This window comes from Heloderma suspectum, chromosome 13, assembly GCF_057233095.1.
Source record: "Heloderma suspectum isolate Gila_16-S chromosome 13, 16-S_ref, whole genome shotgun sequence".
In the NCBI taxonomy this organism is placed as follows: Eukaryota; Metazoa; Chordata; class Lepidosauria; order Squamata; family Helodermatidae; genus Heloderma; species Heloderma suspectum.
Genome location: NC_139470.1, coordinates 18,825,282 through 18,852,276, shown reverse-complemented (window position 1 = coordinate 18,852,276; position 26,995 = coordinate 18,825,282). Strand labels below are relative to the sequence as shown.

Sequence of the window (26,995 nt, the reverse complement as noted above, 5' to 3'; positions counted from 1 at the left end):
ACTGGGGCTCTTTCTTGACCAAGGTACTTAAGAACATAAGAAGAGTCCTGCTGGATCACACCCAACTGGGCCTTTCTAATCCAGCATCTTGCTTCAAACAGTGTTCAGTTAGCTCTCGTGCAAGATGGTTGAGCTGTGCAAGTTATTAGGTGACCCCCTTGGTTCTCAATAGAGATCCGCTGAATCTAGATTTTTCACTAGGTTGAAATGGGTGTGCTAACTGAATTCACTGCATGTACTTGGTCACACAGATACTTGCATGATTCTTGGGTCTATCAACTGTCCTGCGTAGTGGCGAAGGCAGACTCGAGATCTCAGGGATCTCAGGGACCGGCCACGAATGCTTTCAGGAAGTCTACAAAACGGCTGGAGAGCAATGTAGGAAATTCCGCTCCAGTGGTTATCTATGAATGTAAGTTGCGGCCAACTGGATCAGACCAAATGTTCCCTTAGTCCAATGTCCACTTTCTCACAGGGACCAGCCATCAATGTTTCTGGGAAGCCTACAACCATGACACCATAGCCATCTATGGACATTAAGCTCGACTGGTTGGCAAATCCCAATCCAAATCTGACCCATATGTGAATACATCTGTCACCGACACATAATCCTGATGTTCTCCCACTTTAGGGTTTAGGGTTTAGGCGCTAGCCACTGGTGTCTCAATTCTGATTCCATTCCCACATGAGGCCAACGTGTACGTGGAAACAGGAAACTAGGGGAAGCAGCATGTCTGGTTGCTGGGGAACCATCCTTGCTTCCCCCATTTCTTCCTGGAACATAAGTGCAACAAGCAGATGAGCAAAACAAACAGATAAGCAAACTTCAGAATAGCATAGCTCCTGTTGTTAAGTTGAACATTTCTTTGCTCACTCACTCACTCACGCACTCACTCACTTCCTACCACTTCTCACCCTTAAATCAAGGAAACCTGAGTAGTGTCCACAGTGCCTATCCTATTCCATCATATCACACCACACCATAGTATGAGGGTTGCACTCTATGGCCAAAAATAAATCTGTCCACATGGCAAATGGTAGAGGTCATTCATGACAACAAGTGTGGAAGAGGGAACATCACCAAGACACTTCCAGTTGCGTATGATCTTGCCCTGACTGAACGTACCCCACGTCAGATCAGAGCACAGGCTTCCAGTCGTTACAAGCAGGCCACTCCATGTGACGACTAATGCCCAGTATGGTTGTGTAATGGAGCGGTGGCCAGCAACTCTTTCTGGAGCCTAGCCTGGAAGGGTTCTCATTATGTCAGTGCCATACAGTATCTTGGAGCCACTGGCCAACCCTCATGTGGAAGCTATCCCCATCAATAGTGGACGGAGCTACGCACAGGTGGGCAACATGTGGCCCTCCAGAGATTTTGGCCACACCGCTTCTGATCCCTCTCCACTGGCTGGAATGCCTAGGGCTGAGGAGGGTGGCAAGTCAAAACATCAGGATGGCACCAGATGGGCCACCCTTGCCTTGGCCAAAGTAGGGACAGCTCTCCATACGAAGGGAACCGTTTCCAGACAGTATTACATAGTCAGCATTCCATGGGTAACATTTTCAGCTCGTTCAAACATAGACATTGTCCAAGGCCTAGGCCTTTGTGGAACCATGTACTTCACCATGAATTCCATGTGAAACGAAATTCACTGTTAGACCTCCTCATGCAACACAAGTGTGAAATTCTTAATCAATCACAGGGGATTTTTCTAGCAGTGGAGACATACCACCAGCTGACCAGGGAAGTTCAGATTGACACTCAAAGGAACAGTTCAGTGCATTGAGTTTAATTTATAAGAAACTGAGCATGGACAAAGCCTCATTGCCTACAATGTCTGCTCTAAAACCTCTTCTGAGAAACGCATTCTGCATCTACAGGACGGGAGAAGCCATTAGCACCCCGTCTGTGTGCCTCCTATATGGCTCAAGCTATCATGAAAAGGGGAGATCTTCTGTATTGCTTCCTCCATCTAGAAATGGACCATAGACAGTCCAATGACTTGAAAGACCTGGGAGACTTATGGAGAAAGCCAAGAGGACCTTCCTCTGCTCTGCCCAGAAATTAACCAGATAAGGGCATTGTTTCTCTTGCAAAAGAGACCGTTCACTACAGAGTATTTGGCAATGGGAAGTGTGTCATCTTAAGGAAACCAACAGTGGTTGTCTGCTTTCCCACTCTATTCCCATACGGAATGGGTATCGCTGATCTTTCTCTGACAGGTGTCAATGAGCATTTTCTGCTGTGAAGACACTGTGGTTTTTGTACAGCTCTGAGTCACTGTGGGCTGTCTTCGGTGGAGGAACCCAACTGACTGTCACTGGTAAGTCACTAAACTTCTCATGTTCCTTTCCTTCCCTATGACAATATTTTAACATTCCCATCATTTCCCCATTCTTTTCCATCTCTGCCTTCACCTCAGGGTTTCCCTCACTCCATATAGGATGCTCCTTTAATACGAACTGAATTTCAATCCATGCAAGAGTAAGGCGGAAAATCCCGTTTTACATCCCCCTTCTCCAAGGACATTGGAAAACATACTTATAAAAGAAAACATCCCTTTTCTGTCTCTAACTTAATGTGACATTGTTTGAAGAATCTCTTTTGTGGCTACATTGGTAGATTCAAAGGTATCAGAGAAGGGAATTCGCGCTGAGCCAGGTATGTCTGCATAGTCAACTTGGCTTCACGCAGAGGACTGGATTTGTTTTTGTTCAGAACGTGTAATGGTGTGTTTCCATTATGGGACACCCTAACTGTAATAACATAAAAGTGCCTATTAAAGTGGCGTGCTGTTTGATAAGTTGGCAATGCAAAGAACCCAGCTCCTGACCTACTAAAATGAAAAGCAGCAGGAGTTCCCAAATTCTATTTGGTCATTGCAGATTTATTACCATGTGAATTGAGGTCAAATTACTGAATGACCATTCCCGTATCTACATGAAGTGTGGGTCCATTCTATGCTGTGATGTGGGGCAGGTTTTTGTACAGTGGTGTGTCACTGTGGTGGGTGTTTGGAGCAGGAACCCATTTGACTGTTACCGGTAAGTCACTCATTTGTTCACGTCCTTTTCCTTCTCTGTCACAAGATTTTTACATTTCCATCATTTTTGCCGTCTTTCCTTTCTCTGCCTTTGAATTGACCTCAGCATTTCTGTTGACGAATCCACTGAACTTTTCACCATAGCCATAGCAGGGTGTTGAAATGCCATGTTCTGTGTCTCTTCCCTCTCCTTTGAGGATATTAGAAATCGTATTAATGGGGGAAAGAAGTCTTTCTCTTGGTTTAACTTCAGGTGACATTATTTGAATGTCCCTTTTGTGGCTAAACTCCAACTCTGACATCCATATACTGGTGGATACAAACCACAGAACAGAAATGGAATCAAAGTGGGGTGACTCCAGGTATTAAACCTGGCTTCCGGTCATGGATGGAGGTAGATTGGAATGTTTTGGGAAATTCTGATTTTTTTAATTCTGTATTTGGGCTTCCCACTAGAATAGCATAAGAGAGTCTATTAAAGTGAAATGTTGCTAGCTAAGTTGCCAATTGAGAGCAAGCTGCTCCCCCTTTCCTATCAAAACATGAAGAAGTTCAAATGTTTTTTGCCCAACACAGATCTATGAAAATGCAGTTTGAGGTGATCTTGCAGAACAACATTAGGAGTGAATGTTCTGACCATTGCACCAGAAACCTGCCATCCGCCATGTATCACAGGCAGAAGACAGACCTAATGCAGGAGAGCTGGAACTGCATCTCTTGATATTTTTATTGGAATTGATTGGATTAGAAATCAGCCTTATCTGGCTCCTCTTTCGATCCAAACATTGGGTCAGGTGGATTTCTATCCCCTAAACACAAACTATCTATTACCACCCACTGTGGAAAAATGCAGTACTTCTATCATAAGAGCATTTTCTTCTCCAGTGCAGCGAAGAATAGAGTAATTTGGAAATAATATGCACAGTGACCTGGGATTCAGTCCTGTTTAATTCAGTGAGAGGTTCCTCTCAGTAGTTATGCGGAGGATTACAATATAAGGACAGAAGAGATAGGAAAATAGCAATGGGAAAAAGGATACAACATCTGCTCCCTCAAAACTGCTCCTGGCATGAAAACTGGAGCCCACTCCGGCTGACTCAATTTTTAAAAATGGGACATTCAGTGGACATTCAAACATATGTCTCTTCCTCATCTCTGTTTTACCTAGACGTGGTCTCATTGAAATCTACCAGACTTCTTTGGAAACATAAATTTCAGATGGCATCCTTCTATGTTGATTCCAGTTAGTTTATTTGAAACAAAGCTCTGGACCTAGGGAGACTTCCTTCCGTATTGTATCTGTCCATCACATGGTTGTTCTTTTTATGTGTGTGTGTGTGTGTGTTTGTGTGTGTGTTTGTGTGTGTGTAGATATAGATAGATAGGGATAGAGATAGAGATAGAGATAGAGATAGAGATAGAGATAGAGATAGAGATATATGAATGATAGATAGGTAGAGCTAGTGATGATAGATAGATGAAAGATGGATGGATGGACGGATGGATGGAGACAGACAGACAGACAGACAGACAGACAGACAGACAGGTTCTGGTATGCATTTTCTCCAGAATTAAGAGCAGGACTGATGCAAAAGGGGACTATGAAGAAAGGGATGTAGCTCAAGGGTAGAGCTCCTCCTTTCCATGCCTAATCTTCCAGGTTCAGGCCTTGGCATCTCTGCATATGGCTGGGAAAACGTCCTGTCCAGTACACTGGGCAGCCACTGACCATTTCAGTAGACATGAGTTAGATGGACGAAAGGTCTGGGTTTGTGTCACACCACTTCCTCTGAACTGATACTGTTCTTCTCCAAATGGTTGTTTGCCAGGCCATCTATCAATGCGATGAACTAGTAAAGTGTCTATGGCACCTTAAAGACTGGCAGGTTTGATCTGGAATACGTGACCATGGACTGCTAATGCCAGCTCCACAGTAAACCTGTTAGTCTTCACAGTGTCACAAGATGCTCTGGACGTTTTGCTTCACCACTCAAACAAGTGGCTTGTTTGCCTCTGGAACTGGAGGCAATTTCTGTGATGTTGTTCCATGGGCGTTGTTGTTCCCTGATTGCACCTGAACACTTTCTCAATTCAAATGGGGAAGCAGCTGGATATGAACAAGTCCAGAGTTAACTGGGGCACTTAAATATGTCATACCTTGGATTAGGATTAGGGTCAGGTTTGGGGTGAGGGCTACGGTTGTGGTTAGGGTGAAGTGGTGGGATTAAATGACCCCCCCCCCTGTTGTACACATCCATACTAGATTTCTCAGATTTTCTGGTGAAATGAAGGTGGACTTCCCATGGAAATAATTTCACTGTGTTTTCGCTGTATGCGGGGGGTCACATGATGGAATGTTCCCACACAGAAAACAAATTCCCTCTACAGAAAGTCTTTGAAGCCAGGGAGCAGAGCTCTAGCCTTCCTCCTGGTGTATGAGCTTCTGATATGGAGAGAACTGATTGGGTGTGGACTGAAACTTTGCACCCTGTGCTTTCCCACCTGTACTCAGAAATGGTGCAGAGAGGAGAGGCACGTTCACCACCTTCCGTGAGAAGGAGGCCAATGCATCACTCCAACATGAAGACTCTACTTATGAGTGGGTTGGGTACTTTCATGGCGGAAAAAGCCTCTGTCATGGCAATTAATGCTTTAAGAAATGTTTGGGTCTACGGTTTTTTTACAGGAAGCCCTGTGTTTCTGAACTGCTAAATAACCTTTGGTATATACAAATGTCCTAATCTCATAATGCATAGACAGTGGACAAGGTGGGTGACAAATAGAGGATAGCGGCTTGTGGATGGGATTCCTGTGGATCCCACTCCATGGGTTGGATCCATATGACATCATACTTCAGGAAGAGCCAGTGAAATCAGTGGGTCTAACGTGACTCATCGATTATGGCTCTACGTATGACAAAAACTGGATCTGAGCCAGTTCAAAGAACTCAAGGGTATTGTTAGCAGGGCCAAAACTACCCAGTATTTCGTAGCAGCTTCACAAAGAGGAATCTTTGGTGGACTCCATCTAGAAACAGCAGTGAGGTTTGAGGATGCCTTGGAAGATGTTACCACGTCAGAGCATGTTCTATTTGGTTTACGTTCCAGGGTGAAATCCTGCAGGAAAATAGCCCAAACGTTGAACTCAATGCCCCACTTCCAAGATTTCATGCATGTTCATATTTTTTCGTGCACAAATCTGTAAAGTCCTAGCAGGGCTAATGTTTGCGATCAGCCCATCTTGTGAGGTTTGGCTGACACTGAAGGACATACGTCAGAAGTTCTGTCCAGAGGAATGGCTGAGTGAAATCCATGGGTAAGATCCAGAGTTACTCCTAGGAATTTGCCAATGTACCAGTCATTCATATCCTGCAGATAAATGTTACCATTTCACCTAGCCACTTAAGAAAATGTGGCAGGGGCTTCTGGCAGTTGAAGTCCTAAACATCTGAAGATCTACCTTCTGCCCACCCCTGCTATCGAGTCCTCTGTTTTCTTTTCAGAATGAGAACCTGAAGGGAGATAGTACTCAACTTCCTTCAAAACCTCCATGCTAAACTTTCCTACAGCGTCATATCGGTCTACATCAGACCTTTACTGTCCCTGCATCGCTGATGTAACAGCCTGTCTTCTGATATTTTGCTGACAAAAACGGTCCTGTTGAGGGGTTATATCCATGGCAGAAATTCTTAGGATCTGATTGTAATGATAGGATTTCATGGACAGCATTTCATCAGTGCAGCATCAGGTCTTTCATCAGTGCAGTATCAGGTCTTTCATTTGCCATATAGACTTTGAACAAGGTTTCCCCTCTCTTCCAGGTCAGCCAACAGTCTCGCCTTCTGTGCTCCTCTTCCCTCCATCCCAGGAAGAGCTCAAGACCAAACAGAAAGCCACCTTGGTCTGTCTGATAGATGGCTTTTATCCGGGTACCATAGAACTCAGCTGGCAGGCTGATGGCAGTGCAATCTCCTCGGGAGTGGAGACCACCAAACCCGCCAAAAAGGATGGCAAGTACATGGCCAGCAGTTACCTGACCCTGACTGAGGCAGGCTGGGCAGACCATGAGACGTACAGCTGCCAGGTGACGCACGAAGGAAAGAGCATCACAAAGTCGGTGAACAGAATGGAGTGTTCTTAAAGATTGGGTGACTCAAGGGTGGCCCGTATCCCTCCAGCCACCAGGAAGAAAGTGTCCTTCCTCCATGGGCACAAATTCATTCTCTTCTTTCCTCCCAATGCTAGTCTGACTGAATAATACCGATATCTCTTGTATGTTGCCCCACTCCCTGGACCCACACACCTTGTATGCTTGCTTCCAGTATTAGCAGAGTAATAAAATTTGACATATTTCACTGGGGCTCTTTCTTGACCAAGGTACTTAAGAACATAAGAAGAGTCCTGCTGGATCACACCCAACTGGGCCTTTCTAATCCAGCATCTTGCTTCAAACAGTGTTCAGTTAGCTCTCATGCAAGATGGTTGAGCTGTGCAAGTCATTAGGTGACCCCCTTGGTTCTCAATGAGATCCGCTGAATCTAGATTTTTCACTGGGTTGAAATGGGTGTGCTGAATTGAATTCACTGCATGTACTCGGTCACACAGATACTTGCATGATCCTTGGGTCTATCAATTGTCCTGCGTAGTGGAGAAGGCAGACTCGAGATCTCAGGGATCTCAGGGACCGGCCACGAATGCTTTCAGGAAGTCTACAACACGGCTGGAGAGCAATGTAGGAAATTCCGCTCCAGTGGTCATCTATGAATGTAAGTTGCGGCCAACTGGATCAGACCAAATGTCCCCTTAGTCCAATGTCCACTTTCTCACAGGGACCAGCCATCAATGTTTCTGGGAAGCCTACAACCATGACACCATAGCCATCTATGGAAATTAAGCTCGACTGGTTGGCAAATCCCAATCCAAATCTGACCCATATGTGAATACATCTGTCACCGACACATAATCCTGATGTTCTCCCACTACAAGGGTTTAGGCGCTAGCCACTGGTGTCTCGATTCTGATTCCATTCCCACATGAGGCCAACGTGTACGTGGAAACAGGAAACTAGGGGAAGCAGCATGTCTGGTTGCTGGGGAACCATCCTTGCTTCCCCCGTTTCTTCCTGGAACATAAGTGCAACAAGCAGATGAGCAAAACAAACAGATAAGCAAACTTCAGAATGGCTGAGCTCCTGATGTTAAGTTGAACGTTTCTTTGCTCACTCACTCACTCACTCACTTCCTACCACTTCTCACCCCCAAATCAGGGAAACCTGAGTAGTGTCCACAGTGCCTATCCTATTCCATCATATCACACCACACCATAGTATGAGGGTTGCACTCTATGGCCAAAAATAAATCTGTCCACATGGCAAATGGTAGAGGTCATTCATGACAACAAGTGTGGAAGAGGGAACATCACCAAGACACTTCCAGTTGCGTATGATCTTGCCCTGACTGAACGTACCCCACGTCAGATCAGAGCACAGGCTTCCAGTCGTTACAAGCAGGCCACTCCATGTGACGACTAATGCCCAGTATGGTTGTGTAATGGAGAGGTGGCCAGCAACTCTTTCTGGAGCCTAGCGTGGAAGGGTTCTCATTATGTCAGTGCCATACAGTATCTTGGAGCCACTGGCCAACCCTCACGTGGAAGCTATCCCCATCAATAGTGGACAGAGCTACGCACAAGTGGGCAACATGTGGCCCTCCAGAGGTTTTGGCCACACCGCTTCTGATCCCTCTGCACTGGCTGGACTGCCTAGGGCTGAGGAGGGTGGCAGGTCAAAACATCAGGATGGCACCAGATGGGCCACCCTTGCCTTGGCCAAAGTAGGGACAGCTCTCCATACGAAGGGAACCGTTTCCAGACAGTATTACATAGTCAGCATTCCATGGGTAACATTTTCAGCTCGTTCAAACATAGACATTGTCCAAGGCCTAGGCCTTTGTGGAACCATGTACTTCACCATGAATTCCATGTGAAACGAAATTCACTGTTAGACTTCCTCATGCAACCCAAGTGTGAAATTCTTAATCAATCACAGGGGATTTTTCTAGCAGTGGAGACATACCACCAGCTGACCAGGGAAGTTCAGATTGACACTCAAAGGAACAGTTCAGTGCATTGAGTTTAATTTATAAGAAACTGAGCATGGACAAAGCCTCATTGCCTACAATGTCTGCTCTAAAACCTCTTCTGAGAAATGCATTCTGCATCTACAGGACGGGAGAAGCCATTAGCACCCCTTCTGTGTGCCTCCTATATGGCTCAAGCTATCATGAAAAGGGGAGATCTTCTGTACTGCTTCCTCCATTTAGAAATGGACCATAGACAGTCCAGTGACTTGAAAGACCTGGGAGACTTATGGAGAAAGCCAAAAGGACCTTCCTCTGCTCTGCCCAGACATTAACCAGATAAGGACATGGTTTCTCTTGCAAAAGAGACCGTTCACTACAGAGTATTTGGCAATGGGAAGTGTGTCATCTTAAGGAAACCAACAGTGGTTGCCTGCTATCCCACTCTATTCCCATACGGAATGGGTATCGCCGATCTTTCTCTGACAGGTGTCAATGAGCATTTTCTGCTGTGAAGACACTGTGGTTTTTGTACAGCTGTGAGTCACTGTGGCCTGTCTTCGGTGGAGGAACCCAACTGACTGTCACTGGTAAGTCACTAAACTTCTCATGTTCCTTTCCTTCCCTATGACAATATTTTAACATTCCCGTCATTTCCCCATTCTTTTCCATCTCTGCCTTCACCTCAGGGTTTCCCTCACTCCATATAGGATGCTCCTTTAATACGAACTGAATTTCAATCCATGCAAGAGTAAGGCGGAAAATCCCGTTTTACATCCCCCTTCTCCAAGGACATTGGAAAACATACTTATAAAAGAAAACATCCCTTTTCTGTCTCTAACTTAATGTGACATTGTTTGAAGAATCTCTTTTGTGGCTACATTGGTAGATTCAAAGGTATCAGAGAAGGGAATTCGCGCTGAGCCAGGTATGTCTGCATAGTCAACTTGGCTTCACGCAGAGGACTGGATTTGTTTTTGTTCAGAACGTGTAATGGTGTGTTTCCATTATGGGACACCCTAACTGTAATAACATAAAAGTGCCTATTAAAGTGGCGTGCTGTTTGATAAGTTGGCAATGCAAAGAATCCAGCTCCTGACCTACTAAAATGAAAAACAGCAGGAGTTCCCAAATTCTATTTGGTCATTGCAGATTTATTACCATGTGAATTGAGGTCAAATTACTGAATGACCATTCCCGTATCTACATGAAGTGTGGGTCCATTCTATGCTGTGATGTGGGGCAGGTTTTTGTAGAGTGGTGTGTCACTGTGGGGGGTGTTTGGAGCAGGAACCCATCTGACTGTCACTGGTAAGTCACTCATTTGTTCACGTCCTTTTCCTTCTCTGTCACAAGATTTTTACATTTCCATCATTTTTGCCGTCTTTCCTTTCTCTGCCTTTGAATTGACCTCAGCATTTCTGTTGACGAATCCACTGAACTTTTCACCGTAGCCATAGCAGGGTGTTGAAATGCCATGTTCTGTGTCTCTTGGGTTCCTTAAAGTGGAAAAAGGAGGGATATGCATGTAATACATACATACATACACACACACATACATACATATGGAAGACAATGGAACCAATGACCTAGGGAGGTAGTGGGCTCTCCCACACTGGAGGCATTCAAGACGAGGCTGGACAGCTGTCAGTCAGGGATGCTCTGGATTCCTGCATTGAGCAGGGGGTTGGTCTCGATGGCCTTGTAGGCCCCTCCAACCCTACTATTCTATGATTCTATGAAATTGGGCTGATGAGAGTGGTAGGTCAAATCATCCGGAGGCCAGGATTGCCCACCCCTTGCTATGACCAGGGTCAGAGAAGGTCTTCAGATGAAGGAAACATTTCCCAAGCAGCATCTGCATAGTTAACATTCATTCGGCACCATTCTTAACAACATGACCATCGTCCACGCCAGTACAGAACAATGCATTTCTGGAAGCCTAGATTTCACCGTGAATCCCGTTGTCAGGCAATTTCATTGCTATCCCACCACATCCAAGCAAGCAGTTCATTTCTTAAGTCAATTAGCACTGAATTCTCTAACGTTTGAGACATACCAACAGCTACTCAGGGAAGCTCATATTTACAGTCAAGGGAACAGTCTGGTGCAGTGGGTTTACATTATCAGAAATTATCTGAGCATAGACAAAGGCTTCTCTGTCTACCACATCACCTATGACTTCTCTGCTCAGAGACATATCCATCTTCTACTAGACTGGATGAACCATTGCCACCATTTCACTCCCTCTCCTATGTAGCTCACGCTATAATGAAAAAAGGGATCTCTTCTGCCATACTTCCTCCATTTGGAAATGGACCATGGCGCATAGGATCACGGTAAAGAACTGAGATGCTTATAGATCACCAAAAGAACCTTCCCCTTCTTTGCCCAAAGATGAACTAGACTGCAGTAACTGTATTCTTCCAAAAATACTCCCTTGCCTACAGTTTCTGTGGAAATGGGAAATGCTTCATCCTAAAGGGAGCAACAGGGGTTGTCGCTCTGTTTCCATGTGGGATAAGTGTGGATAACTGGTCTCTGATGTGAAGTGGGGCAGGTTTTTGTACAGCTGTGTGTCACTGTGGTTTATCTTCGGAAGTGGAACCCGGCTGACTGTCACTGGTAAGTCACTGAATTTATTGTGTCCCTTTTCTTCTCTGTGAACATTGTGTAACATTTCATCATTTTTGCCCTCTTTTCTTTCTCTTCCTTCAAGTTGACCTTGGGGGTTCTGTTGCTTAATCTGGGATGATCAACCGAAACGTTTATCATAGCTGGAGCAGGGTGTTCCAATGCCACCTTACATGTCTCTTCCCTCTCCTCAGGGGATATTAGAGAGTTTATTGATGGAAAAAAAGATATTTTTTCTTGCTGTGTAATTCAATGTAGCATTGTTTGAACATCTCCAAACTCAAATTCTGAAATAATTTTATAGGACGATAGAAAATGTAGCTCACAAATACATTCACGTTTTGGCGTCTTCACACAGTCAACACAACTTATGGACCTGGGATTTTTTTTAATGGCGCCTTCTAATATTGTGATTTCGTAATTGTGCTTCCTGCTAGAATAATGGAACAAGGTCTATTCAAGTGATACATTGTTTGATAGGTGGGCAATCCAGAGCAACAGGCTCTCTCTCTATTTTTTTCTAAAACCAAGAGGTTCCATGTTTATTTTGGTAGACACAGGTCTTTGTGAAATGCAAGTGTGTGGTGTAGTTGGAGAGCCAGTGTGGTGTAGTGTCGAGAGTGTTGAACTGGGAGCCGGGAGATCTGGGTTCTAGTCCCCATTCGGCCAAGGAAGCTCCCTGGGTGACATTGGGCCAGTCACCGACTCACAGCCCAGCCTACCTCATAGGGTTGTTGTTGTGAGGATAAAATGGAGTGGAGGATGATAATGCAAGCTGCCTTGGGTTCCTTGCAAGAGTGGGGGGGGGGAAGCAGGATATAAATGCAGTTAATATATAAATACATAAATTTGAGGTCAACTTTCTGAATGACATTTGGAATGAGTGTTCCAAGAATGGTAGCAGAAAGCTGCAATCCACCAGGCATCACAGGGCCAGGATACATCTGATGCAGGAAACTGCATCTCCTGATGTTTTTGTTTGATTTGATGGTAGATCAGCTTTTGTGGGCACCAGACCGTGCTTCTCATCAAGGAGGTCTTTTCTACCCCAAATGTTGTATTAGCCCCGCTGAGAAAAATAATCCCCTGTCTCTATCATGCCCATTTTTTCCCCCAGTGCAGCTAATAATGGACTCAGGGTGCAATTGTATAAACACTTAGCTGGGAGTACATCCTATTGAACTCAGAGGGACTTACTTCTCAGTGCATGCATAGGATTGCGATGTAAGGGCAGAATAGCTGAGGAAAGCAGCAGGGGTAGGAACCGTTAAATATCTTTTCCTTCAGTACTGCTCTTCCCAGGAAAATTGGATCTCCCAGCTGTTTGTTTGTTTGTTTGTTTGTTTTATAATGCTGGGACATCCAGTCATCCAGGTCTCCTGCATGCTGTCGGTTTTACCTCTGGGGGTTCCAGTTAAATTTATTGCATTGCACTAGTATACATCAATTGGAGATTTCATGGATTGACAGGTGCCTTTCATTCCATCGTCTCTTCATTGACAGAATCAGATTTTTTCAAGTTTCACAAAGTTGCGTAAATTCACATTTGTGGGAATTCGCACTTTCAAGAATTCATGAATTCACATTTGGAAAAAAGCGCAAATCCCCCCCCCCCTGGCATTTTCATGCTTTAGCCTATGGGGAAAATGCACATTTTTGGACAGGGTTTTTTATTATGCTTTTACATATTTTTCTGTGACAACGTTTCCATAAAAATCCAGGGAGTAAAACAACTGGTCTGCAAGTCCGCAGAATCCGGGCCCCTCAGGAAAAGCCTAGTAATGTGGTCTTACTGAGGTGAGAGAGACTGCATGGCACAAAGAGGTTGAGCGTTGCTGCCTTACATGATCATCAGGAAGTTCTGATGGTTGTAGGGCTTGTTTCCCACTGGAATGTCAGGCTTGTCGATACCACAGAATATCTCTTTAACATTATGGCCAACCATTCTGGCACATTTAGTATTCCGGGGTTGTTCTTCACTTTCCTTTGTGTAACTACCGTTGAATTTAAACAAACAAACAAAAAAAACTGCTTTGAATTTCCTCCAGAAATACAATGAGGGCAGATTTACAAAGGTGAGCATCTGGCAAACGATGTATCTCAGTGGTAGAGCATCAGCTGTACATGCAAAAGGTCCCAAGTTCAATGCTTGGCATCTCCATGTTGTGGTGAGAAAGACCCTTGTCGGAAAACGTGGAGGGGCTCTGCCAAACACTGAATACTGAACCACGTAGACCAAAGATCTATGCATAAGTCAGATTCCTCTGCGCTGCTCTTTTCCTTCTTCAGAAGATTGTGTATGCAGGTATCCATCCGCCTGAAGATGCATTCGCACAATTATCTACCACGAAGTCTTGCAGAACCTTAAGGACTAGCAGGTTCCTTGTGGCATAAGTGACCATGGCCTAGAGCCACCAATGCTGACCGCTGTCCCTCTGGACCTGGAAGCAGTTAGTGTGTCGATGTCACCTGGATTATTTTTCTGATTGCAACTGAACTCTTTCTCATTTACCATTACTCCACCTTGTCTAGAATACATGTACAAAATCAAAATGGGGTGGGGATATATGCTCGAGTTAATTGGAGCACTGAGATATTTTATATCTCGGATTAGGGTTGGGATTAGGGTTGGGGTGAGGGTTAAGTGGTGGGATTAAATGACCCTCCTCCATATCCATATCCATCCTAGAATTGCCAGGTTCTCTGGTGAAATGAAGGCTGACATCCCACTGAGGGGGCTGGACAGTGTCTTCTTAGCAGTTTTGGACTGTGTGTCAGGGCTCACATGGTGCAATGCTCCTCCATACAACAGAAATGCCATGTGTAGAGAAAAACAGAAGCCAGGGAGAAGAGCTCTAGCCTGTCCTTCACCCGGAGAGGTGAACATCTAAGATGGAGGCGTTTCTTTGTGTTGGAGGGTGGGGGACCATTGCACCCTGTGCTGCCCCACCTGCATTCTGAAATGGTACAGGCCACACATGCCGTCACCCTCTCAGGTAGAGGTGGGCCACTACCACACTCCCAAATTTATGCTCGATCTAATTTACCAGTTCATTGCTGAGATATCCAATGCCACAAGAGCTAATATAAAAGATGTTTGGGCCTAACCTACTTGCCAGGAGCCCCTGTATTTCTGAATTAATTAACATTTGTTCACATGGACTAAAGACCTTTTCTAATTGGAATTTTCTAATTGGGCCTTGTAGGCCCCTTCCAACCCTACTATTCTATGATTCTAAGAATGTATGAACATGGGACAAGGCGGGTCAGGGATACAGCACAGATACCCCTGGGAGGGCTGCCTGTGTAAATGCCATGGCTTGGATGCATATTACATCATACGTAGAGAACCTGCTTTGAAATGAATGGGACTTCAGCTAATGAGTCACTTTAGACCCATTGATTTCATTGGGTTGGCTCTCATTATGACAAACACTGGATCCAAGAACTTTCCAAGAATTGGGACTGTATTGGCAGCAAAGCCAAAAGTTCCCACTAGTTCACAGAGACTTCTGCAAGAAGAATAGTGGAGGCTGGTTTTGAGGACTTGCCGGAAGACGTTACCGTGCCAAGGCACATTCTATTGAAAATGTTGTCTTAGTTCCACGATGAAACCCTGAAGAAAAATAGCCCAAACCCTCAATCATCAGCTGAATTCCAAATGTTCACACTTGCATAAATCTCAAATACCCCCGCAGGGCTGGTGTAATAGCCTGACGTAGAAAGTCTGTCTGATGCTTAAGGTCATACGTAAGAAGTTCTGTCCATGGCAATGTCCGGGTTAAATCCATGGGTGAGATCCAGAGTTAAGTCATACAGATTTGCCAATGTACGCGTCTGTAATATTCTGCAGAGGCACTTTACTGTTTCGCTCAGGCACTTAAGAAAATCTCTGCTCTCTTCCAGGTCAGCCAACAGCCTCGCCTTCCGTGGTACTCTACCCTCCATCCCAGGAAGAGCTCAAGGCCAAAAAGACAGCCACCTTGGTCTGTCTGATAGATGGCTTTTATCCGGGTACCATAGAAGTCAGCTGGCAGGCTGATGGCAGTGCGATCTCCTCGGGAGTGGAGACCACCAAACCCGCCAAAAAGGATGGCAAGTACATGGCCAGCAGTTACCTGACCCTGACTGAGGCAGGCTGGGCAGACCATGAGACGTACAGCTGCCAGGTGACGCACGAAGGAAAGAGCATCACAAAGTCGGTGAACAGAATGGAGTGTTCTTAAAGATTGGGTGACTCAAGGGTGGCCCGTATCCCTCCAGCCACCAGGAAGAAAGTGTCCTTCCTCCATGGGCACAAATTCATTCTCTTCTTTCCTCCCAATGCTAGTCTGACTGAATAATACCGATATCTCTTGTATGTTGCCCCACTCCCCGGACCCACACACCTTGTATGCTTGCTTCCAGTATTAGCAGAGTAATAAAATTTGACATATTTCACTGGGGCTCTTTCTTGACCAAGGTACTTAAGAACATAAGAAGAGTCCTGCTGGATCACACCCAACTGGGCCTTTCTAATCCAGCATCTTGCTTCAAACAGTGTTCAGTTAGCTCTCATGCAAGATGGTTGAGCTGTGCAAGTCATTAGGTGACCCCCTTGGTTCTCAATGAGATCCGCTGAATCTAGATTTTTCACTGGGTTGAAATGGGTGTGCTGAATTGAATTCACTGCATGTACTCGGTCACACAGATACTTGCATGATCCTTGGGTCTATCAATTGTCCTGCGTAGTGGAGAAGGCAGACTCGAGATCTCAGGGATCTCAGGGACCGGCCACGAATGCTTTCAGGAAGTCTACAACACGGCTGGAGAGCAATGTAGGAAATTCCGCTCCAGTGGTTATCTATGAATGTAAGTTGCGGCCAACTGGATCAGACCAAATGTCCCCTTAGTCCAATGTCCACTTTCTCACAGGGACCAGCCATCAATGTTTCTGGGAAGCCTACAACCATGACACCATAGCCATCTATGGAAATTAAGCTCGACTGGTTGGCAAATCCCAATCCAAATCTGACCCATATGTGAATACATCTGTCACCGACACATAATCCTGATGTTCTCCCACTACAAGGGTTTAGGCGCTAGCCACTGGTGTCTCGATTCTGATTCCATTCCCACATGAGGCCAACGTGTACGTGGAAACAGGAAACTAGGGGAAGCAGCATGTCTGGTTGCTGGGGAACCATCCTTGCTTCCCCCGTTTCTTCCTGGAACATAAGTGCAACAAGCAGATGAGCAAAACAAACAGATAAGCAAACTTCAGAATGGCTGAGCTCCTGATGTTAAGTTGAACGTTTCTTTGCTCACTCACTCACTCACTCACTCACTTCCTACCACTTCTCACCCTCAAATCAAGGAAACCTGAGTAGTGTCCACAGTGCCTATCCTATTCCATCATATCACACCACACCATAGTATGAGGGTTACACTCTATGGCCAAAAATAAATCTGTCCACATGGCAAATGGTAGAGGTCATTCATGACAACAAGTGTGGAAGAGGGAACATCACCAAGACACTTCCAGTTGCGTATGATCTTGCCCTGACTGAACGTACCCCACGTCAGATCAGAGCACAGGCTTCCAGTCGTTACAAGCAGGCCACTCCATGTGACGACTAATGCCCAGTATGGTTGTGTAATGGAGCGGTGGCCAGCAACTCTTTCTGGAGTCTAGCGTGGAAGGGTTCTCATTATGTCAGTGCCATACAGTATCTTGGAGCCACTGGCCAACCCTCACGTGGAAGCTATCCCCATCAATAGTGGACAGAGCTACGCACAGGTGGGCAACATGTGACCCTCCAGATATTTTGGCCACACCGCTTCTGATCCCTCTGCACTGGCTGGACTGCCTAGGGCTGAGGAGGGTGGCAGGTCAAAACATCAGGATGGCACCAGATGGGCCACCCTTGCCTTGGCCAAAGTAGGGACAGCTCTCCATACGAAGGGAACCGTTTCCAGACAGTATTACATAGTCAGCATTCCATGGGTAACATTTTCAGCTCGTTCAAACATAGACATTGTCCAAGGCCTAGGCCTTTGTGGAACCATGTACTTCACCATGAATTCCATGTGAAACGAAATTCACTGTTAGACCTCCTCATGCAACCCAAGTGTGAAATTCTTAATCAATCACAGGGGATTTTTCTAGCAGTGGAGACATACCACCAGCTGACCAGGGAAGTTCAGATTGACACTCAAAGGAACAGTTCAGTGCATTGAGTTTAATTTATAAGAAACTGAGCATGGACAAAGCCTCATTGCCTACAATGTCTGCTCTAAAACCTCTTCTGAAAAACGCATTCTGCATCTACAGGACGGGAGAAGCCATTAGCACCCCGTCTGTGTGCCTCCTATATGGCTCAAGCTATCATGAAAAGGGGAGATCTTCTGTATTGCTTCCTCCATCTAGAAATGGACCATAGACAGTCCAATGACTTGAAAGACCTGGGAGACTTATGGAGAAAGCCAAGAGGACCTTCCTCTGCTCTGCCCAGAAATTAACCAGATAAGGGCATTGTTTCTCTTGCAAAAGAGACCGTTCACTACAGAGTATTTGGCAATGGGAAGTGTGTCATCTTAAGGAAACCAACAGTGGTTGTCTGCTTTCCCACTCTATTCCCATACGGAATGGGTATCGCTGATCTTTCTCTGACAGGTGTCAATGAGCATTTTCTGCTGTGAAGACACTGTGGTTTTTGTACAGCTCTGAGTCACTGTGGGCTGTCTTCGGTGGAGGAACCCAACTGACTGTCACTGGTAAGTCACTAAACTTCTCATGTTCCTTTCCTTCCCTATGACAATATTTTAACATTCCCGTCATTTCCCCATTCTTTTCCATCTCTGCCTTCACCTCAGGGTTTCCCTCACTCCATATAGGATGCTCCTTTAATACGAACTGAATTTCAATCCATGCAAGAGTAAGGCGGAAAATCCCGTTTTACATCCCCCTTCTCCAAGGACATTGGAAAACATACTTATAAAAGAAAACATCCCTTTTCTGTCTCTAACTTAATGTGACATTGTTTGAAGAATCTCTTTTGTGGCTACATTGGTAGATTCAAAGGTATCAGAGAAGGGAATTCGCGCTGAGCCAGGTATGCCTGCATAGTCAACTTGGCTTCACGCAGAGGACTGGATTTGTTTTTGTTCAGAACGTGTAATGGTGTGTTTCCATTATGGGACACCCTAACTGCAATAACATAAAAGTGCCTATTAAAGTGGCGTGCTGTTTAATAAGTTGGCAATGCAAAGAATCCAGCTCCTGACCTACTAAAATGAAAAGCAGCAGGAGTTCCCAAATTCTATTTGGTCATTGCAGATTTATTACCATGTGAATTGAGGTCAAATTACTGAATGACCATTCCCGTATCTACATGAAGTGTGGGTCCATTCTATGCTGTGATGTGGGGCAGGTTTTTGTAGAGTGGTGTGTCACTGTGGGGGGTGTTTGGAGCAGGAACCCATCTGACTGTCACTGGTAAGTCACTCATTTGTTCACGTCCTTTTCCTTCTCTGTCACAAGATTTTTACATTTCCATCATTTTTGCCGTCTTTCCTTTCTCTGCCTTTGAATTGACCTCAGCATTTCTGTTGACGAATCCACTGAACTTTTCACCGTAGCCATAGCAGGGTGTTGAAATGCCATGTTCTGTGTCTCTTGGGTTCCTTAAAGTGGAAAAAGGAGGGATATGCATGTAATACATACATACATACACACACACATACATACATATGGAAGACAATGGAACCAATGACCTAGGGAGGTAGTGGGCTCTCCCACACTGGAGGCATTCAAGACGAGGCTGGACAGCTGTCAGTCAGGGATGCTCTGGATTCCTGCATTGAGCAGGGGGTTGGTCTCGATGGCCTTGTAGGCCCCTCCAACCCTACTATTCTATGATTCTATGAAACTGGGCTGATGAGAGTGGTAGGTCAAATCATCCGGAGGCCAGGATTGCCCACCCCTTGCTATGACCAGGGTCAGAGAAGGTCTTCAGATGAAGGAAACATTTCCCAAGCAGCATCTGCATAGTTAACATTCATTCGGCACCATTCTTAACAACATGACCATCGTCCACGCCAGTACAGAACAATGCATTTCTGGAAGCCTAGATTTCACCGTGAATCCCGTTGTCAGGCAATTTCATTGCTATCCCACCACATCCAAGCAAGCAGTTCATTTCTTAAGTCAATTAGCACTGAATTCTCTAACGTTTGAGACATACCAACAGCTACTCAGGGAAGCTCATATTTACAGTCAAGGGAACAGTCTGGTGCAGCGGGTTTACATTATCAGAAATTATCTGAGCATAGACAAAGGCTTCTCTGTCTACCACATCACCTATGACTTCTCTGCTCAGAGACATATCCATCTTCTACTAGACTGGATGAACCATTGCCACCATTTCACTCCCTCTCCTATGTAGCTCACGCTATAATGAAAAAAGGGATCTTCTGCCATACTTCCTCCATTTGGAAATGGACCATGGCGCATAGGATCACGGTAAAGAACTGAGATGCTTATAGATCACCAAAAGAACCTTCCCCTTCTTTGCCCAAAGATGAACTAGACTGCAGTAACTGTATTCTTCCAAAAATACTCCCTTGCCTACAGTTTCTGTGGAAATGGGAAATGCTTCATCCTAAAGGGAGCAACAGGGGTTGTCGCTCTGTTTCCATGTGGGATAAGTGTGGATAACTGGTCTCTGATGTGAAGTGGGGCAGGTTTTTGTACAGCTGTGTGTCACTGTGGTATATCTTCGGAGGAGGAACCCGGCTGACTGTCATTAGTAAGTCACTGAATTTATTGTGTCCCTTTTCTTCTCTGTGAACATTGTGTAACATTTCATCATTTTTGCCCTCTTTTCTTTCTCTTCCTTCAAGTTGACCTTGGGGGTTCTGTTGCTTAATCTGGGATGATCAACCGAAACGTTTATCATAGCTGGAGCAGGGTGTTCCAATGCCACCTTACATGTCTCTTCCCTCTCCTCAGGGGATATTAGAGAGTTTATTGATGGAAAAAAAGATATTTTTTCTTGCTGTGTAATTCAATGTGTCATTGTTTGAAAATCTCCAAACTCAAATTCTGAAATAATTTTATAGGACGATAGAAAATGTAGCTCACAAATACATTCACGTTTTGGCGTCTTCACACAGTCAACACAACTTATGGACCTGGGACAGTGCTCAGGATTTTTTTTAATGGCGCCTTCTAATATTGTGATTTCGTAATTGTGCTTCCTGCTAGAATAATGGAACAAGGTCTATTCAAGTGATACATTGTTTGATAGGTGGGCAATCCAGAGCAACAGGCTCTCTCTCTATTTTTTTCTAAAACCAAGAGGTTCCATGTTTATTTTGGTAGACACAGGTCTTTGTGAAATGCAAGTGTGTGGTGTAGTTGGAGAGCCAGTGTGGTGTAGTGTCGCGAGTGTTGAACTGGGAGCCGGGAGATCTGGGTTCTAGTCCCCATTCGGCCAAGGAAGCTCCCTGGGTGACATTGGGCCAGTCACCGACTCACAGCCCAGCCTACCTCACAGGGTTGTTGTTGTGAGGATAAAATGGAGTGGAGGATGATAATGCAAGCTGCCTTGGGTTCCTTGCAAGAGTGGGGGGGGGAGGCAGGATATAAATGCAGTTAATATATAAATACATAAATTTGAGGTCAACTTTCTGAATGACATTTGGAATGAGTGTTCCAAGAATGGTAGCAGAAAGCTGCAATCCACCAGGCATCACAGGGCCAGGATACATCTGATGCAGGAAACTGCATCTCCTGATGTTTTTGTTTGATTTGATGGTAGATCAGCTTTTGTGGGCACCAGACCGTGCTTCTCATCAAGGAGGTCTTTTCTACCCCAAATGTTGTATTAGCCCCGCTGAGAAAAATAATCCCCTGTCTCTATCATGCCCATTTTTTCCCCCAGTGCAGCTAATAATGGACTCAGGGTGCAATTGTATAAACACTTAGCTGGGAGTACATCCTATTGAACTCAGAGGGACTTACTTCTCAGTGCATGCATAGGATTGCGATGTAAGGGCAGAATAGCTGAGGAAAGCAGCAGGGGTAGGAACCATTAAATATCTTTTCCTTCAGTACTGCTCTTCCCAGGAAAATTGGATCTCCCAGCTGTTTGTTTGTTTGTTTGTTTGTTTTATAATGCTGGGACATCCAGTCATCCAGGTCTCCTGCATGCTGTCGGTTTTACCTCTGGGGGTTCCAGTTAAATTTATTGCATTACACTAGTATACATCAATTGGAGATTTCATGGATTGACAGGTGCCTTTCATTCCATCGTCTCTTCATTGACAGAATCAGATTTTTTCAAGTTTCACAAAGTTGCGTAAATTCACATTTGTGGGAATTCGCACTTTCAAGAATTCATGAATTCACATTTGGAAAAAAGCGCAAATCCCCCCCCCCCTGGCATTTTCATGCTTTAGCCTATGGGGAAAATGCACATTTTTGGACAGGGTTTTTTATTATGCTTTTACATATTTTTCTGTGACAACGTTTCCATAAAAATCCAGGGAGTAAAACAACTGGTCTGCAAGTCCGCAGAATCCGGGCCCCTCAGGAAAAGCCTAGTAATGTGGTCTTACTGAGGTGAGAGAGACTGCATGGCACAAAGAGGTTGAGCGTTGCTGCCTTACATGATCATCAGGAAGTTCTGATGGTTGTAGGGCTTGTTTCCCACTGGAATGTCAGGCTTGTCGATACCACAGAATATCTCTTTAACATTATGGCCAACCATTCTGGCACATTTAGTATTCCGGGGTTGTTCTTCCCTTTCCTTTGTGTAACTACCGTTGAATTTAAACAACAACAAAAAAAAACTGCTTTGAATTTCCTCCAGAAATACAATGAGGGCAGATTTACAAAGGTGAGCATCTGGCAAACGATGTATCTCAGTGGTAGAGCATCAGCTGTACATGCAAAAGGTCCCAAGTTCAATGCTTGGCATCTCCATGTTGTGGTGAGAAAGACCCTTGTCAGAAAACGTGGAGGGGCTCTGCCAAACACTGAATACTGAACCACGTAGACCAAAGATCTATGCATAAGTCAGATTCCTCTGCGCTGCTCTTTTCCTTCTTCAGAAGATTGTGTATGCAGGTATCCATCCGCCTGAAGATGCATTCGCACAATTATCTACCACGAAGTCTTGCAGAACCTTAAGGACTAGCAGGTTCCTTGTGGCATAAGTGACCATGGCCTAGAGCCACCAATGCTGACCGCTGTCCCTCTGGACCTGGAAGCAGTTAGTGTGTCGATGTCACCTGGATTATTTTTCTGATTGCAACTGAACTCTTTCTCATTTACCATTACTCCACCTTGTCTAGAATACATGTACAAAATCAAAATGGGGTGGGGATATATGCGCAGATGACCCTCGAGTTAATTGGAGCACTGAGATATTTTATATCTCGGATTAGGGTTGGGATTAGGGTTGGGGTGAGGGTTAAGTGGTGGGATTAAATGACCCTCCTCCATATCCATATCCATCCTAGAATTGCCAGGTTCTCTGGTGAAATGAAGGCTGACATCCCACTGAGGGGGCTGGACAGTGTCTTCTTAGCAGTTTTGGACTGTGTGTCAGGGCTCACATGGTGCAATGCTCCTCCATACAACAGAAATGCCATGTGTAGAGAAAAACAGAAGCCAGGGAGAAGAGCTCTAGCCTGTCCTTCACCCGGAGAGGTGAACATCTAAGATGGAGGCGTTTCTTTGTGTTGGAGGGTGGGGGACCATTGCACCCTGTGCTGCCCCACCTGCATTCTGAAATGGTACAGGCCACACATGCCGTCACCCTCTCAGGTAGAGGTGGGCCACTACCACACTCCCAAATTTATGCTCGATCTAATTTACCAGTTCATTGCTGAGATATCCAATGCCACAAGAGCTAATATAAAAGATGTTTGGGCCTAACCTACTTGCCAGGAGCCCCTGTATTTCTGAATTAATTAACATTTGTTCACATGGACTAAAGACCTTTTCTAATTGGAATTTTCTAATTGGGCCTTGTAGGCCCCTTCCAACCCTACTATTCTATGATTCTAAGAATGTATGAACATGGGACAAGGCGGGTCAGGGATACAGCACAGATACCCCTGGGAGGGCTGCCTGTGTAAATGCCATGGCTTGGATGCATATTACATCATACGTAGAGAACCTGCTTTGAAATGAATGGGACTTCAGCTAATGAGTCACTTTAGACCCATTGATTTCATTGGGTTGGCTCTCATTATGACAAACACTGGATCCAAGAACTTTCCAAGAATTGGGACTGTATTGGCAGCAAAGCCAAAAGTTCCCACTAGTTCACAGAGACTTCTGCAAGAAGAATAGTGGAGGCTGGTTTTGAGGACTTGCCGGAAGACGTTACCGTGCCAAGGCACATTCTATTGAAAATGTTGCCTTAGTTCCACGATGAAACCCTGAAGAAAAATAGCCCAAACCCTCAATCATCAGCTGAATTCCAAATGTTCACACTTGCATAAATCTCAAATACCCCCGCAGGGCTGGTGTAATAGCCTGACGTAGAAAGTCTGGCTGATGCTTAAGGTCATACGTAAGAAGTTCTGTCCATGGCAATGTCCGGGTTAAATCCATGGGTGAGATCCAGAGTTAAGTCATACAGATTTGCCAATGTACGCGTCTGTAATATTCTGCAGAGGCACTTTACTGTTTCGCTCAGGCACTTAAGAAAATCTCTGCTCTCTTCCAGGTCAGCCAACAGCCTCGCCTTCCGTGGTACTCTACCCTCCATCCCAGGAAGAGCTCAAGGCCAAAAAGACAGCCACCTTGGTCTGTCTGATAGATGGCTTTTATCCGGGTACCATAGAAGTCAGCTGGCAGGCTGATGGCAGTGCGATCTCCTCGGGAGTGGAGACCACCAAACCCGCCAAAAAGGATGGCAAGTACATGGCCAGCAGTTACCTGACCCTGACTGAGGCAGGCTGGGCAGACCATGAGACGTACAGCTGCCAGGTGACGCACGAAGGAAAGAGCATCACAAAGTCGGTGAACAGAATGGAGTGTTCTTAAAGATTGGGTGACTCAAGGGTGGCCCGTATCCCTCCAGCCACCAGGAAGAAAGTGTCCTTCCTCCATGGGCACAAATTCATTCTCTTCTTTCCTCCCAATGCTAGTCTGACTGAATAATACCGATATCTCTTGTATGTTGCCCCACTCCCCGGACCCACACACCTTGTATGCTTGCTTCCAGTATTAGCAGAGTAATAAAATTTGACATATTTCACTGGGGCTCTTTCTCGACCAAGGTACTTAAGAACATAAGAAGAGTCCTGCTGGATCACACCCAACTGGGCCTTTCTAATCCAGCATCTTGCTTCAAACAGTGTTCAGTTAGCTCTCATGCAAGATGGTTGAGCTGTGCAAGTCATTAGGTGACCCCCTTGGTTCTCAATGAGATCCGCTGAATCTAGATTTTTCACTGGGTTGAAATGGGTGTGCTGAATTGAATTCACTGCATGTACTCGGTCACACAGATACTTGCATGATCCTTGGGTCTATCAATTGTCCTGCGTAGTGGAGAAGGCAGACTCGAGATCTCAGGGATCTCAGGGACCGGCCACGAATGCTTTCAGGAAGTCTACAACACGACTGGATAGCAATGTAGGAAATTCCGCTCCAGTGGTCATCTATGAATGTAAGTTGCGGCCAACTGGATCAGACCAAATGTCCCCTTAGTCCAATGTCCACTTTCTCACAGGGACCAGCCATCAATGTTTCTGGGAAGCCTACAACCATGACACCATAGCCATCTATGGAAATTAAGCTCGACTGGTTGGCAAATCCCAATCCAAATCTGACCCATATGTGAATACATCTGTCACCGACACATAATCCTGATGTTCTCCCACTACAAGGGTTTAGGCGCTAGCCACTGGTGTCTCGATTCTGATTCCATTCCCACATGAGGCCAACGTGTACGTGGAAACAGGAAACTAGGGGAAGCAGCATGTCTGGTTGCTGGGGAACCATCCTTGCTTCCCCCGTTTCTTCCTGGAACATAAGTGCAACAAGCAGATGAGCAAAACAAACAGATAAGCAAACTTCAGAATGGCTGAGCTCCTGATGTTAAGTTGAACGTTTCTTTGCTCACTCACTCACTTACTCACACGCTCACTCACTTCCTACCACTTCTCACCCTTAAATCAAGGAAACCTGAGTAGTGTCCACAGTGCCTATCCTATTCCATCATATCACACCACACCATAGTATGAGGGTTGCACTCTATGGCCAAAAATAAATCTGTCCACATGGCAAATGGTAGAGGTCATTCATGACAACAAGTGTGGAAGAGGGAACATCACCAAGACACTTCCAGTTGCGTATGATCTTGCCCTGACTGAACGTACCCCACGTCAGATCAGAGCACAGGCTTCCAGTCGTTACAAGCAGGCCACTCCATGTGACGACTAATGCCCAGTATGGTTGTGTAATGGAGCGGTGGCCAGCAACTCTTTCTGGAGCCTAGCGTGGAAGGGTTCTCATTATGTCAGTGCCATACAGTATCTTGGAGCCACTGGCCAACCCTCACTTGGAAGCTATCCCAATCAATAGTGGACAGAGCTACGCACAAGTGGGCAACATGTGGCCCTCCAGATGTTTTGGCCACACCGCTTCTGATCCCTCTGCACTGGCTGGACTGCCTAGGGCTGAGGAGGGTGGCAGGTCAAAACATCAGGATGGCACCAGATGGGCCACCCTTGCCTTGGCCAAAGTAGGGACAGCTCTCCATACGAAGGGAACCGTTTCCAGACAGTATTACATAGTCAGCATTCCATGGGTAACATTTTCAGCTCGTTCAAACATAGACATTGTCCAAGGCCTAGGCCTTTGTGGAACCATGTACTTCACCATGAATTCCATGTGAAACGAAATTCACTGTTAGACCTCCTCATGCAACCCAAGTGTGAAATTCTTAATCAATCACAGGGGATTTTTCTAGCAGTGGAGACATACCACCAGCTGACCAGGGAAGTTCAGATTGACACTCAAAGGAACAGTTCAGTGCATTGAGTTTAATTTATAAGAAACTGAGCATGGACAAAGCCTCATTGCCTACAATGTCTGCTCTAAAACCTCTTCTGAGAAACGCATTCTGCATCTACAGGACGGGAGAAGCCATTAGCACCCCGTCTGTGTGCCTCCTATATGGCTCAAGCTATCATGAAAAGGGGAGATCTTCTGTACTGCTTCCTCCATCTAGAA

At 45.4% G+C, this 26,995-nt stretch overlaps 2 pseudogenes and 1 gene segment (V, D, J or C); all 3 read left to right on the top strand.

Moving 5' to 3' along the window:
• The first annotated feature begins 2,801 nt into the window (after positions 1 to 2,801).
• On the top strand, positions 2,802 to 7,406 carry LOC146336133 (Ig lambda-1 chain C region-like). The segment is given in 2 exon segments: positions 2,802 to 3,048; positions 6,868 to 7,406. Coding segments are annotated over 2 exon segments (396 nt in total).
• A 1,243-nt stretch (positions 7,407 to 8,649) lies between these two features.
• Positions 8,650 to 16,196, top strand: LOC146336132 (immunoglobulin lambda constant 6 pseudogene; annotated as a pseudogene). The gene is made up of 3 exons (XR_014785669.1): positions 8,650 to 8,828; positions 11,696 to 11,748; positions 15,664 to 16,196. The product of XR_014785669.1 is annotated as an immunoglobulin lambda constant 6 pseudogene (transcript).
• Positions 16,197 to 17,449: 1,253 nt separating this feature from the next.
• LOC146336131 (Ig lambda-1 chain C region pseudogene) lies at positions 17,450 to 25,015 on the top strand (annotated as a pseudogene). Its single transcript, XR_014785668.1, has 3 exons — positions 17,450 to 17,536; positions 20,474 to 20,546; positions 24,483 to 25,015. The product of XR_014785668.1 is annotated as an Ig lambda-1 chain C region pseudogene (transcript).
• The last annotated feature ends 1,980 nt before the right edge of the window (positions 25,016 to 26,995 follow it).